At 50.4% G+C, this 15,413-nt stretch overlaps 1 protein-coding gene across 1 annotated transcript in view; it reads right to left on the bottom strand.

The window, feature by feature from the left end:
- Positions 1–14,495, bottom strand: part of LOC140389079 (uncharacterized) — a 121,335-nt gene extending 106,840 nt beyond the window's left edge. The window contains exon 1 of the mRNA XM_072473238.1: positions 13,728–14,495. Coding sequence (XP_072329339.1) covers positions 13,728–14,453 — 726 coding nt within the window. The 5' untranslated portion in view covers positions 14,454–14,495. The remainder of the gene's footprint in view (positions 1–13,727) is intronic.
- Between the last annotated feature and the right edge of the window lie 918 nt (positions 14,496–15,413).

Here is a 15,413-nt window from a genome sequence, read left to right as displayed (position 1 = left end):
TAGTGTGCACGCGTCATCCGTGGCCCACGACAGGACTGCCCTCTCACAGGCAGCCATGCACTCTGGGGTCTGGCCCAGTCTCAGCAGACCATGGCCCAGTCTCAGCAGGCCATTGCTGAGAGCATCGACGGCCTTATCCATGTGATGGACGGCGTTGTACCTCCAGTGGGAGGTAGCGCAGTCCCTGACAGGGATGTCGCACTCCCTTAGCTCCATCGCCAGGAATGTTCAGACCCTGGTCGATTCCACAGCGGGCCTCCAGGTCTGGCAGCGCCAGGTGTCAGTGGTGCAACGGGGCTTGTCTCCGCTCGCACCACCGTCCCTTACAGAGGCCCCAGGAAGCGCGTGCCGACTGGGAGTCACGTCGAAGGGCAGGATTCTCAGCAGTCCGCCTCCACTCCTGATGTACCGTCTGGGGAAACACCAAGGCGTAGTGGTAGGGCCCGTAAGGCCAAAAAGTGAGACACGTAGTAAGTTGGCATGGGTGCAGGGCACAGATTAGTAATAGGGGCTAGGGCACGTGTCTTTCAATGTCACAATTAAAGTTGTTACACCAAACCTAGATGCATCTGTCCTATGTCTGGTGCCTGGGGAGGAGGTGAGGGTGCCCGGTGACAATGGTGTTCGAAAATCATTGCAAGGGTGAGGCCGGGTGTGCCCCCCCCCCCCGCCCAACCCCCCACCCCCCCAACCCCAAACACACCATCGTCCTCAGTGCTCCGACGTCTGCTGCCCCACATGGACATGTGATGGAGTGTCCATGACGCATAAAGGGTACACCGAGGTGAGGGTGTTCAGATATGGCCATGAGTCATTCAGTCGCGATCTGTAGCTCACAGCTCTTCGCAGAGCGGGTTGTCATCATCCAACATGGCACTGTTCACGCCCGCTTACAGAAGTAAAAGTGTAATGACAATAACGAGGTGCCGCAGGTGTAGGGTTGCACGAGAGTGGTGCCGTGTGTGGTAGGGTTGTGCGATGGTGCGAGAGGTGGGGGGGTGGGTGCTGGGTGGTGTCTTTGCGTGCTGTCAATGGTGCGAGTGCCCTGCACAACGATGCCCTCCCCCTAGTGTGCAAAACGTGTGGCGATCAACACCTCGCGTGCTCGCTGTCCCAGCCGGTGGCGTCTTGTGGCCTCCCGGGCATATCCCAACCACCCCTCCCCTCCCCCACAACCCCTCCCTCCCCACAAAAAACCCTCCCCCAAGCCCCCTCCCCCCAACACCCTCCCCCCCAAATCCTCTCCCCCCTAAGCCCCCTCCCCCCCCCCAAACCCCCTCCCCCCAACCCCCCTCCCCCCCTAAATCCCCTCCCCCCATGGGGGATCGCTGCAAACGCTTCAGACAGCAACCCCCCACCCCCACCCGCCATCACCGGCCGTTGACGCGCAACTTCCTGCTTCCTGGGGTGGGCCCATCCACTCACCTCCCTCATCCACATCGTCAGCCAGCATGACTGGCTGACAAATTTATTTAGCAGGGGTGAACGGCGACACGCTGGGATGTCTCTGGGCCGGAGAATAGCGGGGGGCTGGGAGAATCGCCTCTACTGCTTGCTCGGCAGATTCTCCGGCACGCGCGGCGCCGACCTCGATGACGCCGTTCTCGCCGGATGGGAGAATGGCGGAACGGCGTCGGACTGGCGTCGCGAGAAAAAGTGGCGTGCACAGCGAGTCTCCCAGACGGCGCGGCATGGGAGATTTGCCCCACTGTCTCTAATAAAGGAAACTTACATAAAAATATATTACACTACATTAATAGTGGAATCGCTGTCTATAATAAAGGAAAATTACATTAAGCTATATTACACTACAGTAATAGTGGAAACACAGTCAGTTATGAAGAAAATTTACATAAAGCTACATTACACTGTAGTAATACTGGAAACACTGTCTCATAAAGGAAACTTACAGAAAGCTACATTACACTACAGTAACAATGGAAACACTGTCTGTAATAAAGGAAACATGCAGGAAGTTACATTACACTGCAGTAATGTAAACACTGCTAGTAATAAAGTAAACTTGCATAAAGCTAAATTTTATGACCGTAACAGTGGAAATACAATCTGTAATTAAGGAAACTTACGTCAAGCTACGTTGCATACAGTAATGGTGAAAACAGAGCCGACATGAAGGAAACCTACATAAAGCCACATTACACTTCAGTAATGGTGGAAACAGTCTCCAATCAAGGAAATTTACATGAAGCTATATTACACTAAATGCAAAGGTAAAGTCACCATAGTCCCAGATGGGCGGAACGGTGGCACGGTGGTTAGCACTGTTGCCTCACAGCACCAGTGACCCGAGTTCAATTCCAGCCATGGGTCACTGTCTGTTCTCCCCGTGCCTGCGTGGTTTTCTCCCGGATGCTCCGGTTTCCTCCCATAGTCCAGTGACGTGTGCGTTAGGTGGACTGGCCATGATATATTGCCCCTTACTGTCCCAGGATGTGCAAGTTTGGTTATGGGGTTACAGAGATGACGGGGGAGTGGACATGGGTAGAGTGTTCATTCGAAGAGTTGGTGCAGACTCGATGGGCTGAATGGCCTCCTTCTGCACTGCAGGGATTCTATGGTTCTCTGACCAAAGGTTGTTTTCCCCTTTGAGGGGGAGAGCTGACTGGTAGTGTTTCAACCGGAGGATCACCACACCTCAGGCGAGGGGCAAGGTTGAGAAGGCGAGCCTCCATTAATAACATTGCACCACAGTAATAGTGGATACAGGCTGTAAAAAGGAAATTTACATAAAGCTGCATTACACTACAGTATATAGTGGGACTACAGTGTAAATAAAGGAAACCCAACTAAAGCTACAATACATTACATAATATAATGGGACTACAGTGTGAAATAAAGGAAACCTACATCAGGCTACTTTACACTACGGTATATAGTGGGACGATATTGTGTAGTAAAGGAAAGTTACATAAAGCTACGTTACACTAAGGTATCTAATGGAACCCGGTAAGGGAAAGTTACATAAAGCCTCACAGTGGTTAGCACTGCTGCTTCACAGCGGCAGGGTCCCAGGTTCGATTCCAGCCATGGGTCACTGTCTGTGTGGAGTCTGCACATTCTCCCAGTGTCTGTGTGGGTTTCCTGTGGGTGCTCCGGTTTCCTCCCATAAATCCCGAAAGACGTGCTTGTTAGGTGAATTGGACATTCTGAATTCTCCCTCTGTGTACCCGAACAGGCGCCGGAGAGTGGCGACTCGGGAATTTTCCCAGTACATAGAACATAGAACATAGAAAATACAGCACAGAACAGGCCCTTCGGCCCACGATGTTGTGCCGAACCTTTGTCCTAGATTAATCATAGATTATCATTGAATTTACAGTGCAGAAGGAGGCCATTCGGCCCTTTGAGTCTGCACCGGCTCTTGGAAAGAGCACCATACCCAAACTCAACACCTCCACCCAACACCAAGGGCAATTTGGACATTAAGGGCAATTTATCATTGGCCAATTCACCTAACCCGCACATCTTTGGACGGTGGGAGGAAACCGGAGCACCCGGAGGAAACCCACGCAGACACGGGGAGGACGTGCAGACTCCGCATAGACAATGACCCAAGCCGGAATCGAACCTGGGACCATGGAGCTGTGAAGCAATTGCGCTATCCACAATGCTACCGTGCTGCCCTTAAGAACAAATAAATCTACACTATATCATTTTACCGTCATCCATGTACCTATCCAATAGCTGCTTGAAGGTCCCTAATGTTTCCGACTTCATTGCAGTCTTAATGTAAGCCTACTTGTGACAATAAAGATTATTATTATTACACTAAATAATACTGGAAATACAGTCTGTAATAAAGGAAACTGGCATTAAGCTATACTACATGACAGTAATAGTAGAAACAATCTGTAACAGAGGAAACTTACATAAATCTGCATTACACTACAGTAATAGTGGAACACAGTCTATAATCAAGGCAACTTACATAAAGCTACACTGCACTGGATACAGATCCACAAGTAGAACCTGACCAGCCTGGTGGAAGAAGTCAAAAAAGGACCTACAGAGGTGGGACGCACTCCCACTCTCCCTGGCGTGGAGAGTACAGACGATCAAAATGAACGTGCTGCCGAGGTTCCTCTTTCTGTTTAGGTCTACACCAATCTTCATCCCCAAGGCCTTCTTCCAAAATGTAGATTGCTTAAGGGGGGGGGGTCAAGAATCCAAGAGTCCCCAAAGCAACACTGCAAAGGTGGAAATTTAAGGGAGGCCTGGCACTGCCAAAGCTGCAATATTAACACTGGGCAGCAACAGCGGAAAGAGTGAGGGGATGGGTGCAAGAACCCAACTCGGAGTGGGTGCGGGTGGAGGAGGCCCCCTGCAAGGGAACAACCCTCCGGGCCCTAGCCACGGCAGCACTCCCATCCCCCTCGGTGAAATACACATCGAGCCCAGTGGTAATGGCCACACTGAAAACGTGGGGCCAACTAAGACAGCACTTCAGGCTGACCAAGATGTCCCCCATGGTCCCCATCAGCGGGAACCACAGATTTCCGCCAGCCATGCTAGACGCAACTTTTTTTAAATGGCGACAGGACGGGGAGCGCTGACAGGTAGGGAGTTCTACATAGGGCACAGACCAGCGACGCTTAACAAACTGATGGAGGAATGGGAACTGCCGACGGGACAGGAAATGAGGCACCTGCAAATAAAGCACTTCCACCACAAAGAGACAGTAGGCCCCAGAGACCACACTATTAGAGGGCCTGATTAACATGGACAATAAGGACTCTGTGGGAAAATATACGGATAGCTACTGGACAGAGCCTGAACACCACTAGACGAGACCAGACGGAAATGGGAGGACAGAGGTAGGATGGGGACTCTGGAGCGAAGCACTGAGCAGGGCCAACTCCACCTCCTCCTGCGCAAGGCTAAGCCTCCTGCAGCTCAAAGTGGTGCACAGAGCACACCTGACCAGAACCCGAATGAGCAGGTTCTGCCCGGAGGTGGAGAACAAATGTGAGCGGTGCCAGAGGGGCCCGACCAACCACACCCACGTGTTTTGGGCTTGCCCCAAACTTGCTGGGTTCTGGACAGCCTTCTCCGAGTCAATGTCCAAGGTTGTGAGGGCGAGGGTGAAGCCATGCCCAATCGTGGCAATCTTTGGGGTATCGGAGCAGCCAGAGTTACACATGGGGAAGGGGGCCACGCCCTTGCTTTCGCTTCCCTAATTGCACGCCGGAGAATCCTGCTCAGCTGGCGATCGGCAGCACCACCCACAGCTGCAGACTGGCTCGCTGACCTCTCGGAATTTCTCCACCTGGAGAAGATCAAATACGCCATCTGAGGGTCAGAGGAAGCCTTCCTTCCTGCATGGGGGCAATTTGTCGGTCTGTTCCAAAACCTGTTTGAGGCCAACAACAACCAATAGAGGGGGAAACTGGAAGGATTAGAACGGGAAAGCGGGGGATGGAAAAAAGACAAGGAGGAACGTCAGGGGCGCGCAACCCGGCGGCGGGGGAAGGAGGCAGAGAGCCTGAGAGGGACAAAAAGGGTCAACATTGGAGAAGGGGGGAGGGAGTAAGCCCCTACCATCCACAAAAAGAACACGACCAAAGCCAACGGATGAGAAAAGAAAGGGGGGAGAGAGGGGGGAACCAGGAGGACAGGGAGCAACCCCCCAGGATTGACCAGGGAGGACATCAAAGAACAAAGAACAAAGAAATGTACAGCACAGGAACAGGCCCTTCAGCCCTCCAAGCCCGTGCCGACCATGCTGCCCGACTAAACTACAATCTTCTACACTTCCTGGGTCCGTATCCTTCTATTCCCATCCTATTCATATATTTGTCAAGATGCCCCTTAAATGTCCCTATCGTCCCTGCTTCCACTACCTCCTCCGGTAGCGAGTTCCAGGCACCCACTACCCTCTGCGTAAAAAACTTGCCTCGTACATCTACTCTAAACCTTGCCCCTCTCACCTTAAACCTATGCCCCCTAGTAATTGACCCCTCTACCCTGGGGAAAAGCCTCTGACTATCCACTCTGTCTATGCCCCTCATAATTTTATATACCTCTATCAGGTCTCCCCTCAACATCCTTCGTTCCAGTGAGAACAAACCGAGTTTATTCAATCGCTCCTCATAGCTAATGCCCTCCATACCAGGCAACATCCTGGTAAATCTCTTCTGCACCCTCTCTAAAGCCTCCACATCCTTCTGGTAGTGTGGCGACCAGAATTGAACACTATACTCCAAGTATGGCCTAACTAAGGTTCTATACAGCTGCAACATGACTTGCCAATTCTTATACTCAATGCCCCGGCCAATGAAGGCAAGCATGCCGTATGCCTTCTTGACTACCTTCTCCACCTGTGTTGCCCCTTTCAATGACCTGTGGACCTGTACTCCTAGATCTCTTTGACTTTCAATACTCTTGAGGGTTCTACCATTCACTGTATATTCCCTACCTGCATTAGACCTTCCAAAATGCATTACCTCCCATTTGTCCGGATTAAACTCCATCTGCCATCTCTCCGCCCAAGTCTCCAGACAATCTAAATCCTGCTGTATCCTCAGACAGTCCTCATCGCTATCCGCAATTCCACCAACCTTTGTGTCGTCTGCAAACTTACTAATCAGACCAGTTACATTTTCCTCCAAATCATTTATATATACTACAAAGAGCAAAGGTCCCAGCACTGATCCCTGTGGAACACCACTGGTCACAGCCCTCCAATTAGAAAAGCATCCCTCCATTGCTACTCTCTGCCTTCTATGGCCTAGCCAGTTCTGTATCCACCTTGCCAGCTCACCCCTGATCCCGTGTGACTTCACCTTTTGTACTAGTCTACCATGAGGGACCTTGTCAAAGGCCTTACTGAAGTCCATATAGACAACATCTACTGCCCTACCTGCATCAATCATCTTAGTGACCTCCTCGAAAAACTCTATCAAGTTAGTGAGACACGACCTCCCCTTCACAAAACCGTGCTGCCTCTCACTAATACGTCCATTTGCTTCCAAATGGGAGTAGATCCTGTCTCGAAGAATTCTCTCCAGTAATTTCCCTACCACTGAAGTAAGGCTCACCGGCCTGTAGTTCCCGGGATTATCCTTGCTACCCTTCTTAAACAGAGGAACAACATTGGCTATTCTCCAGTCCTCCGGGACATCCCCTGAAGACAGCGAGGATCCAAAGATTTCTGTCAAGGCCTCAGCAATTTCCTCTCCAGCCTCCTTCAGTATTCTGGGGTAGATCCCATCAGGCCCTGGGGACTTATCTACCTTAATATTTTTTAAGACACCCAACTCCTCGTCTTTTTGGATCACAATGTGACCCAGGCTATCTACACCCCCTTCTCCAGACTCAACATCTACCAATTCCTTCTCTTTGGTGAATACTGATGCAAAGTATTCATTTAGTACCTCGCCCATTTCCTCTGGCTCCACACATAGATTCCCTTGCCTATCCTTCAGTGGGCCAACCCTTTCCCTGGCTACCCTCTTGCTTTTTATGTACGTGTAAAAAGCCTTGGGATTTTCCTTAACCCTATTTGCCAATGACTTTTCGTGACCCCTTCTAGCCCTCCTGACTCCTTGCTTAAGTTCCTTCCTACTTTCCTTATATTCCACGCAGGCTTCGTCTGTTCCCAGCCTTTTAGCCCTGACAAATGCCTCCTTTTTCTTTTTGACGAGGCCTACAATATCACTCGTCATCCAAGTTTCCCGGATGACGGGGGTTACGGGGGAGAGGGGGAGGGGAGAGGGAAAGGTGGCAAGGGGGGTGGGAAGGACACGACAAACTAGACGGCAACAATTTGTAAGTAAAGAAACGTAAGACAAAGCATTTTTACACTGTATAATAAATGAAAACAAACGGGAATGTACATAATTTTGAAAATGCCAATAAAAGGATTTTTTAAAAAATGATACTACATTACACTACAGTATTAGTGGAAACACAATCTGTAATAAAGGAAACTTATGTAAAGCTACATTACCTACAGTAATAGTGGAACACAGTCTGTAATAAAGGAAACTCACATAAAGCTACATTATACTCCAGCAATAGTGGAACACAGACTGTAATAAAGGAAAGTTACATAGAGTTACATTACACTACAGTAATACTGGAAACAGTCTGTAATAAAGGAAACTTACACAGAGCTACATTACACTCCAGTCTTTAGTGGGACCACAGTGTGTAATAAAGGAAACTTACACAGAGCTACATTACACTCCAGTCTTTAGTGGGACCACAGTGTGTAATAAAGTAAACTTACACAGAGCTACATTACACTCCAGTCTTTAGTGGGACCACAGTGTGTAATAAAGTAAACTTACACAGAGCTACATTACACTCCAGTCTTTAGTGGGACCACAGTGTGTAATAAAGGAAAGTTACATAAATCCTCATTACACAACATATTACTGGAAATACAGTCTGTAATAAAGGAAAGTTACATAAAGCTATATTACCTACAGTAATAGTGGAACACAGTCTCTCATAAAGGAAGCTTAAATAAAGCTATATTATGTTCCAGTAATATTGGTAACAGTTTGTAATAAAGGAAAGTTACGACTTCCGGCGGCCACCATGGAGTGAGCGGTCGCACATTTGGCAGCTCCCGCTCATGGTGGCCTTTGTGTGGCTTTTATGCCGGATTGTTTCAGGAATTTTGTAGAGAAAGGGTGCAGAAGCAAGAACCGAAGAAAGTGACCACTAGTTTACGGAGCTGTGATCCAGAGGTAATCGGAAAAGAACGAACTAGGCGGTGGCGAGTGAGGAGCGGACAATGCCCGTGGAGATGGCGGACGAACAGGGTCGGACCCCATCAGCTCAGTGGTCAACGAACCAGCTGGTGAGCTTCTTAAACGAGGATTTCAGCCAACAATGGAAGGAGATTGTGGGGGACCTGGCCCGGGCGGTGGACTCGATCAAGGCGGTGGTTCACCGTGTGGAGCCGAGACTGGCGGCCCAGGGACAGGCCATCCAGAGGTTGGAGGAGCTGGCGGGGGAGCATGAGGCCCAGTCCACCTCGATGGCAGCAGAGATTGGGCTGATGCGTGACCAGCAGAAGCGATTGCTGGAGAAAGTGGAGGACCTGGAGAGCCGTTCTCGTAAGCAGAACATCCGGATCGTGGGTCTGCCGGAGTGAATCGAAGGAACGGATGCTGGTGCGTATGTGGGGAAGATGTTGGAGAAGCTGCTTGGGGAAGGTGTGTTTGATCGACTGCTGGAGGCGGATCGGGCCCACAGAGGTCTGAGGCGCAAGCCCCAGGGGGTGAGCCACCGAGGGCGATGGTGGTGCGATTACATCGGTTCCTGGACAAGGAACGCATTATGAGGTAGGCCAGGCAGAGGAGGCGATGTACGTGGGAAGAGGTCGAGATCCGGGTCGACCAGGACCTGGGAGCAGAGCTGTCAAAGAGGTGGGCGAGCTTTATTAAGGTCAAGTCGGCCCTATACAAGAAGGGCATAAAGTTCGGACTGCACCTGGCCCGCCTATGGTGATCTATGGGGGCCAGGAGTGGTACTTTAGCTCGTCGGAGGAGGCAGCGTACTTTATAAAGGAGAATAAACTGACAGGAGAAGGAGGACCTTGAACTTTGACTGAGGAGAACTGAACTATGTTTCGTAAAACTTTGGATTTGTGCTGTTTGGACTTATTTGGGGGGTTTTGCTTGTTTCTTGCCGGGTTTTTCTTTTTTTGGTTCGGTTTGAGGCTATGCTGCATATAGGAATTTGTTAAGGGAGGAGGGTAAGCCTTTGTGCTGGGACCTTGGGAGGGATTGTTTGTTTGTTTTTGCTTCTTGCCTTTGTTTTGACTGTTTGCACTAAGAGCGTGGCAGAGGGGAATCAGTGAGGGGTATGGTGCTAAGCGGTGCCTTCCAGGCTAGCTGGGAGGGCTAGTTCATGGAAGAAAAGTGGGGGGTGAGCTGAAGACCGATGTGGTGGTGGTGGTGGGTGTGGGTGGGGGGGGGGGGGGTGGGGGGGGGGGGGGTGACGACTAGACAGCTGAATGGGAGGGGACTTTCAAAGTGGAGGTCGAGGGTCCATGACGGTATTTGCCCGAGGATGGGCCGGCGGAGGTGCGGGACATAGGCCGTAGACTGGCCTAGGAGAGGTTAAGTTGATCGGCAGGCGGGGAGGGGGTGGGGGGCGACCAGGCTGGTCACGTGGAACATTCGGGGACTGAATGGGCCAGTCAAAAGTGTTCGCGCACTTGAGACAACTGAAGACGGACGTGGCTATGTTACAGGAGACACATCTGAAGGTGGGGGATCAGATTAGGTTGAGGAAGGGATGGGTTGGGCAGGTGTTCCATTCGAGATTAGACTTTAAAATGAGGGGGGTGGCAATCCTGGTCAATCAATGGGTGGCATTCGAGATGGGGAAGATGGAGGCGGACCCGGGGGATAGATATGTTATGGTTAGTGGGAAGGTGGAGGGAATGGCCATTGTATTGGTAAATATATATGCCCCAAACTGGGACGATGTTGAGTTTGGTAGACTGGTACTGGGGAAGATCCCGGACCTGGATTCACATCGACTGATTATGGGGGGAGATTTCAACATGGTCCTGGATCAGAGGCTCAATCGGTCGAGTTCCATGTCTGGAAAAGTATCAGCTATGGCAAAGGAGCTGCAGCAGTTTATGGAGCTTTTAACGAGTCCAAGGAGCTGGGATTGCTCCCCCCAACGTTATCGCAGGCATCGATTTCCCTTATTTTGAAGCGGGATAAGGATCCGGAGAGCTGTGGGTCGTATAGGCCGATCTCTCTGTTGAATGTAGATGCAAAATTGCTGGCAAAGATCTTGGCCGCACACATAGAGGATTGTGTCCCAGAGGTAATAGGGGAAGACCAGACGGGATTTGTGAAGGGACGACACCTGACGTCCAATATTAGACGGCTCCTAAACGTGATAATGATCCCAGCGGAGGGGCACGAGGTCAAGGTGGTGGTGGCCATGGATGCAGAGAAGGCCTTTGATCGGGTGGAGTGGAGGTACCTGTGGGATGTCCTGGGAAGGTTCGGGTTCAGGCAGGGATTCGTGGATTGGATCCGGTTGCTATATCAGGCACCAGTGGCGAATGTAAGGACCAACCTGGTCCGGTCAGAGTATTTTAGTCTGTGCAGGAGTACAAGACAACGGTGCCCACTCTCCCCACTACTATTTGCCCTGGCCATAGAATCTTTGGCAATGACACTGAGGGCATCGACCATTTGGCGGGGATAGTGAGGGGGTGGGGGTGGAGCATAGGGTCTCGCTCTTTGCGGACGATCTGCTCCTGTACATAACAGACCCGTTGGTGGGGATTGCAGGAATTATGGGAATACTGGAGGAATTTGGCCGGTTCTCAGGTACAAATTAAACATGAGCAAGAGCGAGGTCTTCGCGATCCAGACGAGGGGGCAGGAGAGGAGACTGAGGGAGATGCCGTTCAAAGTGGTGGGAAGGAGTTATAGGTAACTGGGGATTCAAGTGGCAAGGGACTGGGGTCAGCTTCATCAACTAAATTTGGGCAGGGTGATTAAGCAAATGAAAGGGGACTTCCGCAGGTGGAACGTGCTCCTGCTGTCATTGATGAGGAGGGTACAGACTGTGAAAATGACAGTCCTCCCGAGATTGCTGTTAGTGTTTCAGTGTCACCCAATCTTTGTCCCCAAGGCATTTTTTAGGAAAATGAATGCGGTGATCGAGGGTTTTGTCTGGGCTGAGAAGGCCCCGAGGGTGAAGAAGCTCCTTCTTGAGCGGGGGCACGGGGAGGGGGGCTTGGCCCTTCCAAACTTCATTAATTACTACTGGGCAGCTAATATTTCGATGGTTAGGAAGTGGGTAGTGGGGTAGGGGTCGGTGTGGGAGCGAGTAGAGGTGGCATCTTGTAAGGCACGAGTCTGGAGGTGCTAACGGCACCTCTGCCGTTCTCGCCGGCTCGGTACTCCACAAGCCCAGTGGTAGTGGCAGCCCTGAGAGTGTGGGGACAATGGAGGCAGCATATGAGCTGGAGGGGGCATCGGTGTGGTCACCGATCTGTGACAATCACCGGTTCACCCCGGGGGGGCTGGATGGCAGTGGGCAGGGATTGAGATATTTGGGATCTCTTCACTGAGGAGGGTTTCCCGAGCTTGGAGGAGCTAGAGGAGAAGTTTGAGTTGCCGGGGGGGGGATGGATTTTGGTGCCTGCAGGTACGGGGCTTTGTCCGGAGGCAGGTTCCAAGCACCCTCGCCTCCCTCTAAGGAGATTACAGGATAAGGTGATGTCTAAAGCAAGGGTTGGGAAGGGGGGGTCTCGGAAATATATAAGGAATTGATGGAGTGGGAAGGGGTCCCAATCGGGGAGGTGAAGAGGAAGTGGGAGGGGAGCTGAAAGTTGGGGTCTGGGAGAAGGCCCTGAAAAGAGTCAATGCATCCTAGTCGTGTGCCAGGCTTAGCCTGATCCAGTTGAAGGTGGTCCACAGGGCTCATCTGACTGTCGCCCGGATGAGTTTGTTTTTGAGGAGGTGGAGGACAGATGTGGGCGGTGTGGGGGGAGCCCGGCGAATCACGTACATATGTTTTGGGCGTGTCCGAGCTGAGGGGATTTTGGCAGGGATTCTCAGATGTCATGTCAGAGGTCCTGGAAGGGTGACTCCGAGTCCAGAGATGGCAATATTTGGAGGGTCGGAAGGTCCGGGAGCCTTTGCTTCCCTGATGGCCCGGAGACGGATTTTGCTGGGATGGAGGGACCCGGAGCCTCTAAAGTCGGGGCTGTGGGTCAGTGACAGGGCAGGGTTCTCAGGCTCGAACAGATTAAGTTCGCCTTAAGGGGTTCAATACAGGGGTTCGCTCGGAGGTGGCAGCCATTTGTCAACTTCTTTCAGGAAAATTGACCGTCAGCGGGGGGGGGGGGGGGGGGAAGAGGAAGCATGCCAGTGAATCTAATATATGGGTAGCTAGGAGCTCGGGTGGGGGGAAGTTGGGTTACTGCGAGGTTTTTGTGTGTATTCGACCGCTCTGCTGTTTAGTATGATAATATGTTCAAATGTTAAAATTGTAAATGCCTCAATAAAAAGTTTTCTCAAAAAAACATAAAGGAAAGTTACATAAAGCTTCATTACATGACAGTAATAGTGGAAACACAATCTGTAATGAAGGAAAGTTACATAAAGCTGCATTAATACAGTAAACGGAAACATAACCTGTAATACAAGAAATTTGGATTTCGCAGCTCGAGGACAACCTCCAGATTGTCCTGGTGTCTTCAGGAATTGAAGATTAATCCCCAGGATTTCGCTGGCAGCGACCCAGGAGAAAAATCACCGGAAGGAACAATGTTCATTCATCATTATCTTGGAAAACTTGGTTTTATTTTTAAAAATCAGGATTAGGGAAACATTGACTGACAGTAAAATACAATGATCCAATCAGCTGGTGAAGGTTTTGTTCATTGCCCAATTGGTTGTGAAGACAATGTTGATCAGGATGGAAATGTCCAGTGGCCAATGGCAGGAGTCTGGGGGAGGGGTTTAGAGACAGAAGTTGGTGTGATGAATTCTCCCACAAATGTCAACAGAGCCTGTAAAGAGAGCTATAACCTGGAGCTGTAATAATATAATGTCAGTGTAAAAAGAGGCTGTAAGGCATTTCACACACTTTTAACACATTATCCCTCAGATTTCTCACTGTCAGAAGTCATTTATTACAGTCCTAATTACAGCCCAATAAACACCATGAACATTCAGGCAGACAGGTAACCCAGAGTGTTCCCTTACCTTGTACTGTTCAACTGCCACTGGTAGAGGGAGAAATTTGTGGGCGGAATGTGGGGGAGAATTTACACATTTGGCACAGATCAGAGTCTCATCCACCTCACAGAACAGGATGAGCTTCTCCCGGTGTTGCTCACAGAGAGACTGCTCCCTCTCTGTGTCCTCTCTCAGATTCTCCCCCTGTTCCTCACAGAGAGACTGCTCCCTCTCTGTGTCCTCTTTCAGATTCCCCCCCTGTTCCTCACAGAGAGACTGCTCCCTCTCTGTGTCCTCTTTCAGATTCCCCCCCTGTTCCTCACAGAGAGACTGCTCCCTCTCTGTGTCCTCTTTCAGATTCTCCCCCTGTTCCTCACAGAGAGACTGCTCCCTCTCTGTGTCCTCTTTCAGATTCCCCCCCTGTTCCTCACACAGAGAGCGATCCTGCTCCAGTTTCAGCTCCAGCTGCCTGACTTCCTCACAGAGATTGACCAACATTCTGCTGGTAGTGAAACTCCTCCGGGGGAGAACCTGCCGACATTCCGGGCAGGACACAGCCTGACGCTGCTTTCCCCAAAACTTCTGGATGCAGGATTTACAGAAGTTGTGCTCACAGTCCAGCCGCACCGGCTCCACAAACACAGACTGGCAGACGGAGCAGGTTAAACTCTCAATCATGTTTAAGACGTGTTTACTGACGGCCATCGCTGTTGCTGCTCCTCGTTCTGTTATTCCCTTAAGTTTCAGTTTCATTTGCCCAGGATATCATGAAATTCACTGCAGATTGTGTGCTCTTAAAGGGACACTGTCACCCAGCCAAGTTTTCTGGCAAAACAAAATCTTTCTTTGCTCATCTGTGTTGTGTTATGTTGTTTGGAATAACACAGGCTGCCACTTGGTGCAGTTTTAAGTAAAAGATGCTCCAGACTTTGAAATGAGTTCAATGTGTTTCTTGAACTATTAGCACAGTTCTCAATGAGTTCGACTCTCTGCTAATCTAATTGTAGTAACTCAGTCTAACTGAACCTGCCTTGATCTAAGCCACATGTTGGGGTGTGATGCTGAGGATACACGCTGTCTCACCCCATAGATGTTGGTCTGTGGAAAGAGGCGGGGTGTGAGTGCCTCATCCCTTTTATAGTGAGGTACCACCCCTGAATGTCCTGACTGCTCATTGGTCGTGTCCTATTCTAAGTGTTCATTAGCTGCATGTTTGCATATCATGACAATTTGACTTTTCCAGTCCTCACAGATTGAAAATCTGGAAAGAAGTCAGGAATTTGAATAGAGACTTTTAGAAAGAAATTCCTGCAGCAAAAGAGGAGACCATTTTGCCTATTGAGTCTGCACCGACTCTCTGAAACAGGCCCACTCCCCACCCTATCACCAAAACCCCACCTAACCTGGACATCTTTGGACTGTGCGAAGAAACCGGAGCACCCGGAGGAAACCAAGCAGACACGGGGAGAAAGTGTAAACTCCACACAGACAGTTACCCGGGTCCCACATTCTGTGAGGCAGCAGTGTTAAACACAGTGCCACCCCTGTGCTGTTCATTAACCCTTCTATCGGTGGTGGGAAGTGCACATCTACGAATCTGAGTAAATCTGCCCTCCCCCCGCATGGTTCCATCAGTTTCCCCAGGGATATTTTTTTTAAACGCATTTGATTGCAAACTTGTATCAAAGCAGGTTACAGCTAATAAACACCCCC

The sequence above is a fragment of the Scyliorhinus torazame genome, chromosome 14 (assembly GCF_047496885.1).
Source record: "Scyliorhinus torazame isolate Kashiwa2021f chromosome 14, sScyTor2.1, whole genome shotgun sequence".
NCBI classification, from domain to species: Eukaryota; Metazoa; Chordata; class Chondrichthyes; order Carcharhiniformes; family Scyliorhinidae; genus Scyliorhinus; species Scyliorhinus torazame.
Note: the sequence above shows the minus strand (reverse complement) of the source record. Positions and strands in the feature narration are given on the sequence as shown.